Source organism: Neodiprion pinetum, chromosome 4, assembly GCF_021155775.2.
Source record: "Neodiprion pinetum isolate iyNeoPine1 chromosome 4, iyNeoPine1.2, whole genome shotgun sequence".
Taxonomy (NCBI): Eukaryota; Metazoa; Arthropoda; class Insecta; order Hymenoptera; family Diprionidae; genus Neodiprion; species Neodiprion pinetum.
This window is the reverse complement of record NC_060235.2, coordinates 26230272-26251720: the sequence shown is the minus strand read 5'-3', so window position 1 is coordinate 26251720 and position 21449 is coordinate 26230272. Positions and strand designations below refer to the sequence as shown.

Sequence of the window (21449 nt, the reverse complement as noted above, 5' to 3'; positions counted from 1 at the left end):
ATTATAAGGTGTTTTTTTTTTTTTTATACAACTATTTACTCAGATTTCCGCAAAATCAAATATTAATACGCAATAAAAAAAAAAGTAAATGTAAATTTCCAATATTGTTTTTGCAACTGGGATGAAGACCATCACTATAAGTGAAAAAAAAAAAAAATAAAAAAAAATAGAAGCGATTTCAAAATCACAGGCTGTTCATTTATCATGGAATGCTTCACACTGCATTTTCAATATTTTTCTCATTTCACGCAGCCATGCAAGATGGATAAAAATGACCTTAATTTTTGAATTCTCACTCACAGGGTGTCCAACGAGGCTCTGCCAAGAAAACTCTAGGTCAGCCATATTGGCCGGGACTGGGACGACAAAGTTCATAGCATAAGTGTTGACCACCCCTTCTCGGACGTAGAACAACTCCGCAGTGAGCCCTGAAACAGAAGAGTAATCCTCGATTCAATCTACACCCAGCTTTGGCTCGCCGTTCCCAAAGTTTCCACGAATGACGAAGTGAATTACATGCCATCGATAACGCAACGCGCCCTCGACTTCCAGATTGGGGTAATGTTTTTTTAAAATCTTTATTGTTTTACTGGAAACAAGTCATAGACATTACTTTTTTTCTAATTAAACATCTTCCCGAATGATAAAATTTTTATCTGGAATCTGAGCCTCGGTCCCATTTAAATAACGTATAAGAAAAGTATACCTACTTATTCCATTCAAAATAATCGTGCAGTACGGTTAGACAGTCGAACTGGATTTATTTCAATATGAATAAGGATGTGTTAAAAAGGATGAATACGGCAAAAACTAATGTTCAGAACTTGTTCTAGGGGAAAAAATATTCCCCTGATTTGAAACAGTTTAATACACGACACGACTGTTACTAATTGATTGTAACGTGTCGTCAATAATATTGTATTATAGGAGAATAGAATTGCGTTCGCAAAGTTATATCTGTTTGCCAGATCGTCGAAGTATGTTAGCGTTTTGTTTTTTGAAAACTTTAATACACGAGATGCAATTATCTTCGGCAGAACTGTTATCTTTCCGTGGATCTACCTAACCTCGATTTTACGCTGGATAACGTAAAATGTTCGGATTGGATATTGTAATTATTCCCAGGGGAACTCTATTCGTACGAACATCATGTCACGGCACTTCCAACATGCAGTTCAATTTTTCTAAACTACGCGACATCTTTTTCCAGCACGGTTTAGTGATCATATCCCGATATTGCCAGCAGTCATTAACGTTTCACATTTTATAATCACATTATAGAATAAGTTTTGTCATCTTTTCAGCTGTAGATATTTCGTTCGCTTTTGTCATCTTGTAAATAACAGTCTCAAATTACTAGGGTATCTCACTCTTGCTCATTGAAAAAAAACCATAAACTTTCGTCGTATTTGAAGAGACAAATTTAGGCAAAACTATGTCTGAGAGAGTAATTCGTGAAGAAGCATGGTGATTCATTTTCCATTTTTGAATATTTCGACTGAAATTGAAATGGTTTCTCAATCATTATTTCGTAGTCAACGCTGTAAAGACAGTGAAAAATAATGCCGCTTTGAAGAGTGTTAAAAGTCTGGAAATCCTATTCGGTAGTTCACCAGAAAACAAGCCTTCTGAGATTGATCAAATTTTCGCAACAACTTTTAGCCGTCAATATTAATCAACAGAATATAGTTCTTGTATTTCGGCATCGTCTCGACGAAAGGGGATAAGCCTCCTTAAACCGCACTTGCCAGTAACTCGAACCACCAACGCGCAGTCTAAGTGTAGTTTGACTGAGCCGTGAGGCCTGGTCCAGTAACTAATCGTGAGTAGAAAACCGTGTCTGGCCGTATGAAGGGGTATCACTACTTGGCAAAGCGGCGTGCAGTGTTTGAGACGGCGACGTCATCGTCGCCGTGATATTACACGTCGGGTAAATTTCCGCAAAGCCATTTCGCTGTCGCGACGTCGCGCCGCCCTCCAAAAGCTCTTTTGCCACCGTTTATCTTGCGTGCCTCGATGTACGAGTGACGGCTGAAAGAGTGGGTAAATTTTGGTAATTTAACAACACAAAACTCGACAATCAATTACAGAATGCAATAGTGATTTGTTTTAATCGAAGAAATGCAGGTTGAGCTTCGTTTGCATATTTTTTTACTGCGATCAAATGGTTGGACAATTTTATCCTGTTACCCACGATTCCTGTTTTTTCTACAAAGCGGCGATGGTTCGAAGTTGAAATTCGATTTTTCGTTCAAGCCTTGCGAGTTATTTAAATATAATCAGGCGACAAAACACTGATATATACCAAACACTGTAGATTACTCGACCGAGTGAAATGGCTGTCGTTATCCGCAATAATAATGCTTGCTATTACGATCTGAATAAAAAAAATGTGTTAATGAATCTCGATTTAGATAGTCTTGAATAACACAGCCCCAAACGGATTGAATAATCTGTGATCGCAACGTAAAATCTCAAAAATCACCAACTTACGTTTTTACCCATCTATACTCGCATATTATACTCCTTTACTTTAAGCGTATTCCTAGACACGACTCGAGGACTAAACACCGGTGAAATCCAGGCAAGTTAACGCTGGCTGAAACATGCTAATGAGATAAAATTAGCATCAGGCTTCGTTAATGCCGAGGAGATGAGATCGGCGTTTGATTCAATATGTCCCCCGGTCGAACGGATCACTCGCAAGGCAAGCAGAACCCGCACCATCGCCCTCCAGATCCACCGGGACGCACAGCTCGTCGGGTCGGGACCCAGGAGCCAAGGTAAATACATTAAGGATACAACATCCTGCAGGGGCACGTCCCGTCGTCTCCTGACGCGCCCGAGCGGAGCAGCTGCGACTCTGTCCAGGGTTGCGGAGACCCGGCGTGTTGGCTACGAAAAGGCGGATATCATCAGACGGATGTACACATCTGGGATTGTCACACAAGGTTGGGTATTGCGTCGGGGATGCAGGCCGAAGCAAGCTTTTCGGAATACATTCTAATCGTCGCGTCGTCGAGTCACATCGAGTGTTCTTGAGAGTCTGCACGCGAGAATCGTGGTGTTTACGACGACTGCACTAGCCGTAAAACTTTTCTACAAAAAATGGTGTAATTCCTCAATAAGATGCACCTCGTCATACGCGGAATCTTCGCGCCAAGTACATCAAAGTGCCGAGTATTCTTTATTCATTTACAAAAATGCACTAAGGTGACCTTCTACAAGTGTAACCTGTTCAAATATAAACTGTGTTTATATATCCATTATTACATCTGCTTGATGGAGAAATTTTTAATTGACCAATGCAATTCACGTCATTTGATAATGGAGTTGTAGCAAAATTTTTGCACTTGAAGTGCTTTTGGGGGGATTAGGCAATCCGAACTGTGAGGTAAGAAATTGAAATGGAGACTTAGTGTAGAATGACGTCGTTATGTATGCAGTGAAACGGTTTATGCGAGCGATGAAATGTGGTTGCGGATTTTATTTCTCAAGGTGACGCTGCTTCTCACCATAAATTTGACCCTTGAGTGATCCACTTTAATCCAACTCTTATAAGTTAGACGATTTAAGCCTTAAAAAGCTCAACACTTAACTACCTTCACACAGAAATCGCTGAATTTTACCCCATTTTACCGGACCAATAAACCTACGAGCGCGTTTCACATTTCTAAAAACTACTTCAGTACCAGGCATTTTCATCGTTCTGGGTTTAGATTTCAAGAGGCTAATCGTACCTTTGTCTCACACGCGTGTTGGACGGTGTCGGGTTCAAAGCTACAAAGCATCTTCCACATTTTGCCCTCGATTTACTCGAGAAAAATACCCGACCTCTAGTCGCCGAATCTAATAAAATTGTTCAGCAGCAAATTGGGTTCGGTTAGAACGACGCTCGATGCTCTTTGTTTTCCCGACTCAATAATCCCGAGTCAGGGGGAATTCGGACAATGGCCGAATTGCCTGCAGAGTTTGTCGACATTTTAAGAATTGAGTGACTGGGGACAAAGTGAAGAGTTCCGAATTTACAGTCGTGCTTTCAGCGGCTGACGGCTTCTCGTTTCGTTTTTAGCTGATGAAAAACTGTTTGCTCATGTTAGTGACTCATACTTAACTTCCGAAGTTTGTCCTAAATTGTCACTGGTTCAACTTTCGGAGTCGGTGTCTGAGGTATTCGACATTCGGTTATGTCAAAAATGATGATTCCAAATTGAAACTCAACTCTCAATCAAAAAGGGAACCAGGTGATTGTTCTTCTGGATAGTCTGTTGTAGATTTTCAGGACAGCGACGATGCCAAGCAGACAATTACACGAGCGTACGTACGATAAGCCATCTAGACGAAGGGGTCGTCGTGGAGTGGCGAGTAGAAATTGTGGGGTAAAACCGATGGATGAAAACTTGTAACAATTACGAGGAGGAGGTCGAGAGGCGAGGCAGGCGGGAAAGTTGAATGGGGTCTCTCAAGTGGTTTGGAAATGTTTGCTTCTAATTAAAATTACAGTGACATTATACAACCCGTTCATACGAGCCGAAGTTGCGCCGTCAAGTGGAGTTTTATTTTTTGTAATACATATTCAATTATATTCGTCCATGTTTTTAATTAATAACAACACGGTACGTACAAGAACAGAGACAGTCACACGCAGTGCCAATTGCGAGACAAGAGCACGTGGAAGGCGGTCGATTTTAACTGCGTTACGAAAACTTTGCGCTCCCTTTCCTTTTTCGCGACACCATAATGCACGCGACGCATAGACGTTTGGGCATTCACGACGTCGACAAAAAGTAAATTGAAGTGGAGTGTATTTTACTGGAACAGCCGGGAAACTAACCCCCCATTAAAAATTCTTTTCCGTATTTCGTTTGAATGGCGCGCGCGCGCGCGAAAGCTCAACTTTGAAGCACGAAGCGGAAATGAGGTGATGGCGCTAGCCGCGCGCTCTAATCGCTCGGCTTGCTAATTATTCCCAGCGCTACTTTCAAATGACAAACATACGCATTGCGGTACGTATACCTTTCACATCGCGCTGTAATTATTCACCTTGTTAGCGGAGCATATCTCTCGTACAATTTATTAGTTGGTGAATTTCGCACGCGCGTACGCGGTGAACTCTCTTTATAAACCCCGTCTTTTCACTATCATTTTTTCCCTACCACCTACCCCTGTTCTTTTGTAACATCACACCGCGGCTCAACGCTGTATTGAACTATTGTTTACCGTTAGAATCTACCGGATGAATACCTACGTCTGCCGCCTTCTATTACTTTGTTTATACGCGCTTCGGCCATTGTTGGTTTTTCACGTTCTTCTTCTATTCTCTTCTTCTTTACAGTCTCGACCCGTGGAAAAATTCGTCGACCAAGTGTGTAAATCTTATTTTACACCTTTTTTTTTTACCGCATGAAGTAATAAAATCGTTCCCTTTGAAAGATGATAATCTTTGCTATTTCGGTTATGCGATAATTCAGAAATGTTTGGGAAAAAACATCCAAAAAACATGAAAATCCACCATTTTTAGGGAATCGACAACATTTATTGAATACGCAATAGAACAGCAAGCATCGGTGAAACTACGTTTGTTTTTGGAGCAATTTTTTCCTCATTTAACCCGTACTTACAAAGAATGCAGGTATATTTTTTTATCCATTTTTTCATTAGCTCAATTTCGGATCCCGCACTTTGTTCGCGTTGTTGACTTTGCCACATGTCTTGTGTTGTTTCAGATAATTCCAATTGTAACCTCAATGTCCATTCCCGCTCCTTTTGCTTATCGGCGGAATCGAACCAGTTGAAAATAACTCACAATCAGGCCTTTCACAATTTTAAGCCCAAAATTACGCCAGTGTACAATATAGTACATTGCAACGGTGCACGTCTTCTCAAAGACGAAACCTGTATAGGTATATAGTCAAAAAGAGAAGTCGAAGTTTCTCAGTTCGTATAATATATAAACTGCGGCGAAGGAGCTTCGCGTCAAGACCGTGCGATACAACTTTAAGCGGGAATGCCTACCGCAGTCGTTCGAGAAGTTGTCTACGATAGGGAACTCGCTTTCAGTCATTAACGACAATGGAGGTGGAAAAGTTTCGGTATGTCGTATTCCCCGAGGACCCGAGTTCCCCGGCCCGTGACGTCGACGTCGAGGACGTTCCTGTTATACCCCTTAGCAGAACTGGCAAGAAGACTCCCGCGCACTCGAATGTGATTTGCATTAAGCAGATGATGTTATGCAGATCGCGCCAACTGCGCGTATTCCTATATCGTTATACACTGCATATTCCCAATTTGCATATGGAATATTCATTTAACCGCGAATCTCTTTGCTGCATAAATTCGTCGACCAGGCAAAATTTTTCGATTTTTTACGTTTTTTCTTTCGTTTGAACCTCGGCCTGTGATACGACTTTCAACGTAACTCAACGAGCCGTTCCGGGATCCCGGATAGCGGTAATTTAAATATGTAAACTCTCACAGCCTCGGAAATATAGCATGGTTTTCAACAACCGAACACACGGGTTACAGTTTCACTACTTTCAACCAGATTACGCAAACGCTTTAGTGAAATTTTAACTATACGTGTATCTCTCTGCATGGATTCATTGAATTCAGTGCATTTCTATACATAGCGTTAAAAAATTATATTCTTTAAAAGTTCCGTGGGTCAGAATTTTTTTTTTATGAAAAAGTCAAACAATTCGAAGTATATTCTCGTCCTTTGAAGAACTAAATTTCATGCTTCAAGGTACGCAGATAAATGACAGGACTCTTTAATTCGCGATACATTCACAACCTTCGTTAATCCGTTCCCATAATAATGAAATAACGAGTAGAGCGTACTGTAAAAGAATTTCAACGATCTTGCAAAATTGAAAAGATATGCTCATTGGTGAAGCTAAACTGGTCGACGTCGATTCTTACACGAAGTTTGCCGAGAATTTTTTTAATTTTCACCGAAACATCTTTCCTAAAATCAATAATTTTTATTGATTTGCCATAAAAATTCCAACCATCCATAAAACAGATTCGACAGGTTCAATTTGTCGGTTGTATTTTCCACCGCAATTCCGTTTCAAAGACAATGCACCGAGGTGTCACAGTTTTGATATACTACCTCATCACGAACGCTATTCGCTTGAAATTGCCTTTAATTAGGAGATGAACGGGGAGATAAAAGGTAACGAAACGAAGATTGCCGACCAGTTAAGAGTGAGAAATGAGGCCGTACTGTCCGTTTATTTTTACTAATGCGATTTGCTTATTCAGTATGATTTCAGATAACGATACGCATGGGTTCGACGGTATAGAACCTCCAACACCAAAGCTCTTACAAATTATGAAAAATACAGGGTGTCCCGTAACTTGCATTTAACGAACCGGAAGCGGTCTTGTGCGTGGAAAATAAGGATAGACGAATGAAATTTCCCTAGCCGACATTTAATTTGAAAAATTCAAACCGACGAATCCAATCGGGTTGTTCGAAAAGACACGTTCATTTTGAACTATCGAATTTCAATTTCAGCTTCGTAGTCGGGGATCTCAGAAAATTCAAGTTACCATATTTCACGTAAATTAAGTAACTTCAACATCAACGTCAACTAAATTTTGAGTTCGTATTTGTAATCAGCGCCCTTGAAATTCACGATTTTGAAATTTCGAATCAGTCAAAGTAACGAAAAAAATGTAAGCTACAGTTTTTAAAACGGGCGAATAACTAGCTTCATAGTTGCATTTCATAAACAACATTTATCGATACGAACGCTGGAAGAATTTCACAACAGACTGCGAGAATATATTATAACATGGCAGAGTGCATCAGCAGGCAGTCGGACAATTTGCAGTGTATTTTATTTTATACGCGATGAGAGATAGCTCGTATCGAAGCTCTCTCGTATTTCCAACCGATATGATACGAGGCCGTATTATATTTCCCCGGTCGATCCGTATATCAAATCCCCGTCAGTGTGAGCGTCATGGAGCCAGCGAAATGTCCTCCACCACGTATTTCCAAGCATTTTTCAATGGGGTGAGCATATAAGCATGCCATGACCTTTGAACTTCCAAAGACTGTCCGGACGGCAATCGACCGAATATCGCGCGTTTTGCAGCTTTTATCTTCATAAAATCATTTCTGCTAACTTGGATCGCTGGGTTTTGTCAGCAGGAATAATAAATGATTCAGAGTTTATGAGATTCGGGAAGTCTGCTAAAAAGTTTTCACGTGTATTTGGTAAAATTTATAGGAGGTGGAAGATTTTTACTCTCGAAATAATTTTTCCAATGTTTTCACAGAGAACCCCACAGATTAATGTAAAAAGAAATGTCCGTAAATGACTTTGATTTTTTCTTGGTAAATTTACTCATGAAATATAAAAAAATACAGAAATCAGAATAGCTGCGAGGTTTATCAGACTTTCAAAAAAAATTTGCGGGTGGACAAATTTTTTTACATATTTGAAGTTTTCTAAGTTTTCTTTCAGAGGTTTTCGAATTGTAAGTTAGGAAAAATCCGAATTTTGTTTCTGAACGTTAGGAAAAAAATTGTTGCTTCTAAGCAGATCGTGAAGAAACATTTCAAAAAATATCTCCTTACAAATTTTTCTTTATTTTCACGCGGGTTTTAATAAAATTATCCTAATCCTGCTTTCAGAATTGGGAAAATTTTGAAATCCAACGACGAATTCCGCTACCGTGAGAACAGCGCTTTCGGCTTTGATCATGCACGATTCGCAATTTCGCCGCGAATGAATCTACGATGCTTTATACGACTTGCTTATTCTGTTCATGCCGACTCCCGTTTTCCCGACTCCGTTCAACTCAAACTTCGAAATCACGTTCGCGAAACGTTAAACTCCTCTTTCGCGTTCTCACAGTGAAGCCGTTATCCCACGCACACCGCTCACCTCATGGATGTAACCTACTTGATTGTTTGTCCAAGAAGCTCCATGTCAAGCGAATTGAATCTTGAATACAACAAAGGCGCAGAATCTTGTCATTTTCACGGACCGGCTCAGTTCCATCAACTCACAATTCAGAGCTCGGTTCGTGTACGAATGAACTCGTAACATTTCTCAGAATAGCTTAACTTTGATATTAACTTATGTATGGACCTCGTTGCTTTTAATGTGGTTGAAACTTTTTCAGGTGATAGCGCCTCTGAAACCTCTAATTAATTTTTTGTTTCCATTTTCTCGTACAACCATTCTTAAGTTATAAATATTCAAACGTTTGCATAATTATATCCTGCTTAAACTTCTCGAAATATTTTCAAACGTTTCCTTTTCCATTTTCAATATTCTAAAAACAGTCCCAGGACGAAGGTTTATTTCTTTTTTTCACTCGCTCAAATCTATGTTTGGAAGTATTGAAACAAATTTTCAACTCTGTGACAAACATGCTAAAATTATATAAAAGGTTACATTTAATTTTGCCGACTATTTTATACGGTACTTCTGAAAATTTACCTAATTGTAACACGTTATTTCATAGAATTGAAAATAATACAGAATTTTTCTCTAAATTTCAAATCGATATTTATCAATATAAAATGTTTAGGCCGCAACAAAAAAATCTGATTGTAAAATTGATTCTGTTATGAAACTGATATTAAAATGGTCGGAACAATAACCAAAATTATAGAGAATTCGAAGTCAAATAAAGCTTCAAAAAGGTTTCAATACTCTCAAAAACAATTGCATAAAAAAGGAAAAATGAATGAACTGGCACAATGAAGGCACTACCGTTACCTCAAAAAGTTTCGAATCATAAATGGTGAAGTTAAAACCTGATTGAGTTTGTTTGAAATGCTCCATCGTGTATTAAAATCAAATTTTTCAACTCTCCGTTCGGTGCTTCAATTCGTTTCACCGATATATTTTAAAGAATTTAGCGTAAATTTTCGGTAACATAAATGTTTTTATTAAAAAGAGAAGGTAAATGAAAAAATAATTACATCTACGACCATACGTTGTATTCGACAAACACGCGAGGTGATTTTGCCGACCCGGTTGGTCTTTTCCGAAATCCAATCTGAATTTGCACACTTGTGCGAGGGTGGAGCGTTTGGAGGTTTTTGTACAGCGCGATCCACCAGACAACGCAAACACGGCGTGTACCTACGTCGAAAGCAAATTAAAAATCAATTCAACTTCGAAGCCGTTTGTTTCGCGGCACGCGCTTTGCTTTTCGTGCCCATGGCAGAAAACGGATCGCGACCCTCGAACAGCCCGGAAATTGTTCGCAGACTCTTTGAAAGTTAACAAAATGAAATGACACGTTCCAGCAGGCCTGTCAATTCATTCCGGCTAACTTCAGCATTGATTTCAAATTACTTTTGGGAATAGCCTACCTCGGCGCGAAATAGCTTCAAGGGATGTTTTCACCCTTCTGCGCTTGATTTTAAACTTCACTTTGAATATACGCTATCGATATGGAACGTTTCACGAATGACGAACGATTATACGGCTGAAAAATACTTTTATCTTTGTTTCGAAGTTTGAGGTTTAAAAAATGGACCGTAATTGTTTGAATGCACTGATTTATCTCTTGGTATTAGTGACATTAAGGAGATAGGACTTAGTGATCTTGCTGGACCTAGCATCGAAAGTTTTTATTAATTTTATTACAAAATAGTCGTTCATTGAATGATCATCAAATTTTCAGTTTTTTTACTGCGAAAAACTCGCTTATAAATACAAATAGAAAATACTAGAAGTATAAAAAATCGGTTTGGTCGAGTTTGCGGATTCTCATTTTATTCGGCAGATTATTTTATACAGATTCACTGAAAAACTTTTTTTTTATCAAGTTGGCGTCGTTGAATATTTAATTTTATAACATTGCACGGATGTTGATCATCATCAGCAAGTAAAAATATTGAAACAATTAAAAAAAATATGCTTTGGTGAAGTCGCAGAAAGCAGAATTTTGAATTTCTATAAATTTTGAAAAATATTATACCTTAAACGAGTACAATAATTTAATACATGTTCAATGTACTATCTCATGATAAAATTGATGATAAGTACCGATTTTTGTACAATCGAGGCCCTGAGATAATTATAAACCATTTTCAGAAATTTTGCAGTCTAAAAAAAAAAGAAAAAAATGAACCTAGTATTTTTGAATCGTATAATCATAGATAATTTGCAAATCTTCACCGATCAATGTCAACTATTCAAAGACTTGGAAATGAAGCGCTTAAGCGTGACTTTAAACAGACGGATGCAAATGCTGCAAACGGTGAATGCGAATCTCCACCTTCAGAAATGAGGAAAGATCCTTTCTCAGGTTAGCTGGTTGGATGAAAGCCGGTGTTTCCTTTTTCCTTATGTTTTCCGTGGCGCTCAGCGCGAGAATACCTGCAGGGGCAACTTCGCTTCAAAGTAAAGTCATTTAACCGGTGCAATCTAAGTTAAGTGACTTTCGAGAGCTTTGCGGCTGGAACTTGCCGACAGTTTCCTTCTGAACGAACAAGTCAGCTTGCACCCAACCTCCGCTTTCGGCTATGTCGTGCAGCCTTCTCGAAAAATCAGAAAAGTCTGAAGGTTGGCGAAGTTAGTTAGTCTCTCAATCCCATTCCTAGATTACCAACGTTCAGGCTATGTCTACATCTGCATTTTATTACATTTATCGACCACACAATCTTGATCCGATCGTTTGACATTAACAAGTTCTGTTCACTCGGAGATCGTGATTGCATTTTTACAACTGCAAGGAGAATTAATCTTATAAGAATCAACTTTATTTAAGTCATTAAATACTCTGATACGCGGTTATAAACATCGAAACGAACACGTGACAATTTTTCATTAAACCGACTCTCTTACTGTCTGAGTTTAATTGTTAAGATCTCTACATGCCAATCAAAACAGCTGCCACATTTCGTCAAAAATGAATAACTATTCTTTATAAAAAAATTTCGCAAGTAAGGGAAAACAATAAACTGTAGGTAGCAGTCGCTACGTTTTGCACCCGTGATGAATCGAAATTACAGAAACCTTTTGGTATTCGAACAGTTTAATTTCACCACTGATAAAATAAATTCATAAAATTTTGTATTCTCGGGGTAATAATTTGTCCTGCAGTATTTTCCTTCCCTTCAACTTCCCCTCGCAACTAACACAAGGCTTGTAAAATGTTACAGGTTTTTAAATTTTCATTATCCAAGTGCATAATACTTTAGTATGAAAGTAAAGTTTATCTTCTGCGAGGAAAAGATCGTTCCCAAGACATCCCTCCGAGACGCAAAGATCTCCTCGGGATAAATGTCGTTGAAAATAAAAATAGACTCATCAGCTGCCCTCGAAATTCAGGTGCAACATCTATAATAACGTTAATTTGCAATCAGCGTCAAGTTTGGACGATCAATCAAGGGACGGCAGGTGGGGATGGGGCGAAATCAGCCCTTGACAAGTCGCCCTCCGTTCAGCGAGAGCGCGGCATCACGCCTACATATACATGTAGGTATGAAGGTATACGTACCAGCCACGTATATAAACTTGAAACACTGGATGACGATAAAATATTTTATGCACTAGAGTAGGCGAGAGAGTGCGTCAGCTTTGTTACGGGGGTGATTCATGGGGCTCTAAAGTAATATCTTTGTCGACTCGGGGCCCCAACAGCAGCCGCAATCATTGCACGTACTTAAAAATCGCATTTGCATACTGAGAGAGAAACACTCGAGTGGACGCAGTCCGGTACGCGAGTGATGCTTGACGGGTGTTTTCAAGTACCTTATACTACAAAGCTTTTGTTAATTAAGTCTCACGGATCTGAAGTGGCTGATGCGTTTCTCAAAACTGTTCACTTTGCAGCCTTGCAATGGTTGTGCGGTGTGGGGGCGCATTTTTATCGTCAATTTGACATCATTTCACGGCTTTGGTCTCTGATTTGAGAATTCATTCAATTCGAAATCAAATCAATCCTTTCAACGTTCGTTTCAAATGATGTTTGATGATTTTCATTTTGTCGCGTGATTTTCGTTGATTTCTTGGAACGACAGCCATGATTTTCAATGATTTCCTAGCGCTCTAGGCAATGTTCAGAGATTTCCGAATCAGACGAAATTACACTAATTCACTAAAAATACTGGGAAATCACTCAATGGAAATCAATTTGTACATCGAAAATAAACGAAAGTACTTGCAGATAACATAGTAATTGTTGGAACGTTATTTAATTGAAATCATTTAACGTCTACCGCAAGACTTGCAATGATGATTTGGATGATTTCGAGCGCTCGCCGTGCATTTCTAGAACGACACCGTGTAACTTGAAGTGATTCGTAATGATCTCGGTCAACTCGTTTATTTTCTCGTTATATCAAAGAATATTTTAGGCGTCAAAGTTACTTCGATTTACAAGTTGATTTCCAGCCGTTAAATAATTGACTGAATAGCCCCTTTAAAAATTCAAATTTTGGAAATTTATTCACCCACTCTACCCACCGAGGAGTTTCATGACCTGAGCTTTGCTGATGAAGATGTTCAGATAGCCGTCGCTGCGTCCGACAAAAATGAGCAACACCATAGCGAAGGTCAGAAGGTTGCAGTACCTTCTCCGACGCATTGTCACATGCTTTGCGGTACTTGACGGTTACACTACGTCGCGAAAAACCCTCTAAGTATATCCTCCCCGCACCGAACTTCACTGAGCATTTTTCAACCCTTCCATGTCTCACTTTCGCGACACACACTCGATGCGATCCCGTCTTACTTCTCGGCGATTAATGTCGTTTCATTTTCATATCTCACACCGGCGATGGTTCGTTAAAAAAGTATCACACGTGCTGAAGTCACGCGACTGATTCCGTGGTAAGAATATTCTATCTGATTTTCGAAAATTCAGTGAAATTGAAAAATAGCGAATGGAAAAGAAGCTTTGATTTAGAATTCTGATTTGACTCTTGCGAAAGCCAGGCAGCTTTTCTCCCGCCGCGCCCGAAGCAGTTCGAGTCACGTGGCTTCTGGAAGCCCAGAGCGCTGGAAGGTGACGTTGAGAAACGGGCGTTGTTGGCGTCGGGACGCGACTGAAGAATTCCTGCCCGCCTCGAGGGTCGAGCTTGCGGCGCAAGCGCCCGCCACGCGGCCGAAGCAGGGAGAAATCCGATTTCAGAAATTGCAAATACGTACGTAGGTAATTCTGGCAAATTGATCGACCATTCGAAATTCTAATTAGAATCCCGTCGTCGCTCCTCGGTTCTCGCCCAGAGATTTTCCACGTCAAACCTTTCCTCGTTAACAAACAATTCGCCAAACCCGCGATGCCGTGCACAAAGCTTTACTTCCCAAGTACATCCGCCGCTTCATCGCGGTTTTGCGGTTCACGCGGTTATGTACGTATATAATCCGGGTTCACCTTGTCGTTGCACTGCAAAACGTTCGTCCGCGACTTGCGCTGTATTTGTAACCCTGGATATACCGGCTTACTCTCGCATTTATGTGCGAAAATTTCCAGCACCTTGGAGCAGTGTGGATATACGTGAAAAGCTGTTATGATGGCCGGAGTGGGCTTACAATAAAACCTCGAAATTAATTATAACAAGGAGCTTTTGACGTTCGGGTTGACGAGTCACTCGGAATTATTTACCACATGACGTTGGTGCTTGACGCTGACGGTTGTTATTTATACGTGAATTATTCCATTCGGACATCATTGATGCAAATTAATTTCTCATGTTAAATATTCCTATGCATTACAGAGAAAAATCAGGGGATTCTTTAAAATTATTATAATGTTCGATGGTGAATTTCTTAAGCAATTGCTGAAAGTCTTATGAAATCAGAATTTCAAATTATATGTTTCGAAATTTTATGAAATCCTCTACGAAGTCTTCAGAGTCCCTTCGCAGTAATCTTGGGAGTAATTACTTTGCATACATCAAAAAACCTTCTGAACAACATGTAGTATGGTAGTATCGTAAAACATCGTAAGTTCTTTGAAATTATAAACTCCAGTAAAAATCTACAAAGTCTCCGAAGACTCCGAAGCTTTAGAAAATGGCGTGATTTTTGTACAATTTTAGAAAATCCAAATACATTTCCTACTATGTACGGGAAATAGTCTTAAATAATAATTTTTGACACATAGTATTGAATAATATTCAAGAATAGTAATTCTACAACCGTATTTTCGCCTCAGTCGTTTTCTACAATCTTCTGCGAAAAAAAGCAATTTTCCGATAGCTCAAGGTAATAACAATTCCCATGCAATTGCGAAACGGAGGATGATCGATCACGGAGCTACAAAAATACTGGAAACACGATAGAAAAAAGTGAAACGAGCAATGATCTGCAGGCAAAGTTATAGTAGAAAATGGCAAACTGGTCACGGTGATGGTGGGAGTTTTATTCTGCGCGACACACGAATATCATAACGATGAAAAGTATGATATCGGAGAATGAAATTGAGTTCGGGGCTGGGGAAAACGGGGGACAAAATTTAATTAACTCGAATCTGCACCCCGTTTGTTGCCGACGGTTTGACTGTTCCCAATTTGATCTCTGCGAGTTAAACTTTGCGCATATAGTCCGTACGTACGCACACGAGGCGCCTGGTGTGAACGGGACTTTGATTACAACGGAGGATTAATTAGCCCCATCAAACCTGGCCAGGATCTCTCTTTCGCCTCTGATCCATTCTCCGCCGTTTCATCCCCCGCAGCAGGCCCCACGGTAGGGCCCAAGTCTCCGTCCCGTTCGGCAAATTAAAACTTTTACATCCCAGCCGCGGGGCACGGAAACTCGGATCGCGCCTGGCTTCCCCCGATTTCTCAAGAAGGAATGAAATCCTCGTACCCACCGTTGTCCAGGAGACCAGCGCCGCGGGCCAAGTGCCTCCGAATATACCCCAAATTTTCTTGTAGGGGGAGAAACGGCCGGAAACGGGGCAGATTGACTGCCCTAAGCTCTCAAAATTCGGAACGTTGCATGTGAAATGTGCGCTTTTTCAAATACGTTGACGTGTCAGCTACTGTACTGTATTTTTTGTGAAATTGGTTGAGACTTTAAACTCGAATTATCAATGGTTTCTTTGTTTAGTTTTACCGCGTCGAAAGGAGCATGAGAGATTTTTTCCATACTTCCATCTTCACTTGTTCTTTGGTTGCAAGGTTTCAAAAAATGTCCTGCTTCAACTTGTCGAATGAATATGACCGTGATGATGGGTTGAATATTTAAAGAGTATGTCTGAAAAGGCCGAGATAAAATTGCCACAAGGCAAAGTATGAACTTATAGAGTAGAAAAGTATACATACTTTTCAAAAGCAATGATTCATTCAGCACGTTCTACAGAATTGCTAATTAGTATCGAAACTTCAATTACGTTTAGAAATGAAAACACGTCATAAAGTAATATTTATCGAGAATGTGATAGGCTCTTCTGATTTCTGAATATATCGTTCTAAAATCGTAAGAGCCACTTTCGATAAGCAGAATGAAATGAAAAACAATGGAAACAGATGAAAAATGCGAGCTTCAAATCTTGTCTGGAAAGTACAGTGTATTAAATTTTTAAAATCAGAGGCAAAGCTAATGTTTTCTGAAATAGTTAGCGAATAATCTGCACAAATTATCACCATCATTCGAACATGCGAATATTATTAGCTGGCGAGCCTGACGCAGAGTGCAAAAATCTTGAAATTCTTAACTCGGCCTCATCATGTCGTCATGTTAAGTCGTTCTCAAGAAATCATCTGAACAATCAGCAAATTGTAATGAAAATTTGGACGTAATTATTGCAAAAGGTGAATTAATCGTGACAAGGAATATTATAAAAAAGCTTCCAATAAGACGGCGAATTTTTTTTTCAATTTTTTACCAATCGTTACCAGTTTTCTGGTATTTTTTACCGCTCCTGATTAATTTTCTATCCAAAAACTTACCAACTCTTCGCCGAGAAATGAATTTTCATCAAAAGTCCGTTTAATTTTTAGGGCGCAAATTAGAAAAGCTCGTTATTCGAATTCGAAAAAAGAAAAACATTTTCTGAACATTTTGGCCACAGAATACTTTTGCATAAAAAAAAAAACCAGAAGTGCCAGAACTTTTGGGTTAGCCTGCGTTCCGACGACCCGTGTTGAAACAATCTCGCTTCTCATTAGTAGCAAAGAAATACCTTGACTAGTGGTTTGCGACACGGAGTTCGTGTTTGTAACGGAAAATATCTGCGCGCACGCAATAACGTTTAATTCATTTAATCCACTTGGGGACGATGAGACGGAAGCTAGAGGGTGTAATCCGCATCTCTCTCGCAATTGCTGAGGGCTTGATGAAATTCCTAGACAATTAAAATCGAATTTTTTTTCAATTAAACTCCCTGCAGAGGGAAACAAACAGACGGACTAACAAGACCCCCTTCAGACACCGAGCCTGCCGAGTTTCGCGCCAATCAGCCCGATCATTAACTCCGTTAATTAATAATAATTGGAAATCGATGACTTGTTTGCACTGCGTAGGTTCGGCGTAATCTTCGCTCACACCTCCGCCTTATTTTCACTCCGATTTCGAGAGTCGTACGTGTACAGCAATTAATACCGCCTGCAGACAGGACTCGAAAAATTATGTACCTAAGAATTCAATTTGCGCTGTTACTCTGCCGGCCTCGAGAACAAAGAAACAGTCGATGCCCAACCCTCCAACTTTGGAATCCCTTTCAATAATTTATTAACAACGTGTCGCTACTCAAAGCCCCGGCCCTCGGCGCGGGACGACGATGAAATTGTGAAAGGGCTGCAGGACGAAAGGAAAAGAGGTGTTAATTCCGCGCGGAAATTGCTTCCACGTGTTCTGCGCTCAAAGGTTCCGAGCTGAGGGCTTGGACTTGGAGAAATCATCGATTCTCAAAGTTGGACACTGAAGCACATTTCCGAAAGAATAAGCACGCTTCGGATCGTGATGCTAAACATTGAAATTTTTACAAGAAACGATGGCAAAACTGTTTCTCGACTTCGTTAATTAAAGTGATGATGAACGGAACTGCGGTACGAGTGAATATTACAGTTTTTCAGATCTAAATCGATGTATAATAGATCATCTTATTCATAAACTTATACACTGCAAATCTTCTGAGATGGATATTTTCTTAAACTCGTTAGTTAGAAAAAAATCCGATATGTATGGTACATACCTACAGCGGTTATAATTTACATACAACAAACTTGTGATTCGTTGTAAATATATCAATATTGCCCAAAACGCAACTTAAATGATCTGCGGAGAATTAATTTACAACTAAAATCAGCTATTATTAGTCAGGATCGGTCAAGCAATGCAGATTTTTCGGTAAAAAATGATAGAATAACGTAATTTCTCTGAAGTCGTTGACATAATGAGATCTTTAGGTTTCATGTTCAGCGTTATTAATTTTTTTCCTCTGTAACGAGGAATTTTTCAGTTCTGTGCAAATGATTAGATTAATCTTTTTAATACTTCGTTACGTTACGTTTTTTATTTAAACATCTTTTCCACCTGACTGTACGTCCCTGCGAGCATACTTAAAACTGTCTAAAGTCAGCTAAAACTAACAAAAGAAACGTGAAAATTGTAACCCGTAGAGCGAAATTAGGGTATATTCGAGTCCGCGTATCACCATAACAGAGAGACCGAGAGGGGCGAGGCCTGGAAGCCACCTCTGAAAGGTAAACTCGTCAGTCAGATCATAACACTCGGTGTATATCGACGCAGTCCAAGTCAAGTGCAGCCCGCGAGTGTGTGTGTGTGTGTGTGTGTGTGTGTCTGGAAGCATTAAGAAATCCTGAATAAACTTGGATTATTGCCGTTAAGATAAAGGTAAGAAACATCATATTGACGTGAACATATATCCTTCCTCAATCAAGGTTTTCTCTAATCGACTTATCCTCGGGCTACTAAACCGAGTTAGGCGGTATCTCGTAGTTTAGTTCGGGGCTAGGTAAGGAAAATCTCACCTGACCTGACGGTGAAAATAAGTTAAAGTGGAAAGCTTTTTGCCGGCGAGCGATGGAACGCCGATAGACGTTAAAAAAGTCCCGAATTTTGCTCCTGGATCCCCCTTCCTACTTTTGCCACTGGATCGCGGACATGGTATTATGCCACAAAATGCACAAGATTTTATGAAGCACAAGCTCTCTATATTCTCAAAAACCGAGTATTTTTGTAAAGCAAAGTTATTTAAATTTTGGATCTGATTTGGACCTTAAGAAGATTTCGTACGTAACAGTTGAGGGGGAAAAAACAACCGACTAAAAAATATCTCACTTGAAGCTCAGAACTAGGCATGAGTCTCACATCTCGATGTTTCAGATTCTAATGAGAACCGAAATTGGGACTCATTTGATTCTCGCAAGTCTGAACTGCAATATTCCTTGTTTAAACCTCAATCAATACTTGGCGTTTTCTTTTTTTGCGTTGACATGAGATGTGGCGATCTAAAGGTTCAATGTCGATCTAGAATTTTTCAGAACTTCGAGACTCTGTTGAATCATACTGAGCTGTAAGGATATAAAGGGTGTAAATGGGACCTAAATTCGTTCGAAAAAGTTGTAAAATTTTGACTCGGGGAGGACGGGAGGAAGGGTGATAATTCCGTTGTAATCTGCCGCGGTAGCTTTGTCGCGTTGATCGATTCGTGAATTGAGATATTTCTTTGGCGATTTTAGAGGCGGGGCATCGCTCGGCGTCGAGGACCAGCCGAATAAATTTCCATAATAACATCAACTGCCGTGTGAATCGAGGCTGCGCGGCCTAATGAGACAAAGCGAGGCGAAAATGATTGGAATTGGCCGAATTAGATCCCGCCTCGAAACGTCCGCAAGCTTTGTGTGTGGGTGCGTAGAGAGAGAGGAAGGGAGGGAAAGAGATGGATAGAGAGATAGAGAGAGAGAGAGAGAGAGTGGCGTTGGATGTGCAGCGCATCTCGGATTTACGGAATTGTTTGGTAAATCGTGCGGCATCTGTGCATCCGCTGGCCGTCCGATTATATTTCAATATCGATCGTGAAATTTTCGCGTGGTGACGTACCTAAATGATATTTGCCCGTGCGGAAGACCCGGCGAACCACTGAAACGGACCGCTGCACAAAGTGACCCGGCAACGCTTCCCGGGCTTCCCCCAATTTTCAAAATTCATTCTTCCGTTATTAACTTATGTACCCTTCGACCGGCCTATATTGTCGACCATCTGACAATAGCTCACCGTGTACACGTTATCGGGCCCCCCGAGGAGTATTCGCATACCGATAATCATCGACCCCCTGCATTCAAGATTTAAATTCCGTGGCGCGCATTTCGCTGGCAGGATTGCGGCTAATGTATGCGGAAGTAGGGATCGAGACAAGTGGAATTGAGAAGGTCACGTGTATAGTGAGAGAAGATCGAGGATGTGTGGGACGTACAGTCAGGCCGGAAGAACGTTGGAACAGAAACGTGATAAATTAGAAGTTTGCAGTGTCACCGAAGCTGGTCTCGTTACATGTAACTGAAAAAGGTTTCACGATAGAAGGACGACATTCAAAACACTGATTGTAAGTTTTAAATGCAAGCACCACGTATTGTGTTACTAGTTTACAAGAATAACAAGACATTGTTGGTCCGATTCGGAATAACAATTGCTCATTTTATTCCCCAATGAATTTTTCATTGATGGTCTGAGTTAGATTGTGGTTGACGGTAAAATATTTGTTGATAAATTTGAAGTTTAACTATCCTGTAATATGTAACAACGATTGTTCGTATCGGAATTTTTTTACAAAAGCTGACGACGAATCGATTTGTAGCGTATTCGTGTACTATTAAAATAAGCTATTGTTCATGACAATCAGAACGCGTTTTGTCTCGAGTTGGTAATAACAGAGTGTTGACGGTTGAAATTCAGTGTTTGAAGATTTTTTTCTAAATGACAGGGGCTTTTTGGAATCATATTTAGTTTGATGAGATATGGTTACACTTTTTAACAATGTTTCAGTCATGTTTTTGATCGGACACATTTTTAAGCTGACTGTACGGCCCCACACATCCTCACAAATAGTACTAAAGTGGCGTAGTGAAAATTTTGTACATGCATAATAAATTTTATCATATACGATAGTAAAAAAAATTTGGCACAGAAACAAGGCAGAATATTAAAAACAGACGTTGAACAGGCTTTTAAAATTTACAAACACAATTATTGGAAAAAAGTTCTCAAATCGATATTATTAAGCTAGGAAATTGGATTGGACGAAATTTGAGCTCCCCCTTCGTTACAGGCGAGGTAAGTTTTATCAGTCACATTCTATTCGTGAAGAGTAAACATCGAGTGGCCAAATATCGAGGATGAACATTTTTCCACCCTATTGCGACTCGGCAGCCTGTCACCCCTTTCGACCTAACAATTAAGCCAAATTTCAAATCCGTTAAAAGCCGTCTCGATGAACGTTACTCGATGAAAAGAGCTCTCAGAATCCCGTGCAACGCTACTTTGGTACTCTGA

At 39.9% G+C, this 21449-nt stretch overlaps 1 protein-coding gene across 3 annotated transcripts in view; it reads right to left on the bottom strand.

The window, feature by feature from the left end:
• LOC124216720 (tyrosine-protein kinase RYK) overlaps nucleotides 1-14015 on the bottom strand; it is a 69780-nt gene extending 55765 nt beyond the window's left edge. Inside the window, exons 1-2 of one of the 3 annotated variants that reach the window (XM_046621592.2) lie at nucleotides 13452-14015; nucleotides 301-428 (exon numbers count right to left, since the gene is read on the bottom strand). In XM_046621592.2, coding sequence (XP_046477548.1) covers nucleotides 301-428; nucleotides 13452-13572 — 249 coding nt within the window. In that variant the 5' untranslated portion in view covers nucleotides 13573-14015. Of the gene's footprint in view, nucleotides 1-300; nucleotides 429-13438 lie in introns of all 3 variants that reach the window. The other 2 variants (XM_046621593.2, XM_046621594.2) reach the window with 2 other exon arrangements.
• Nucleotides 14016-21449: the final 7434 nt, after the last annotated feature.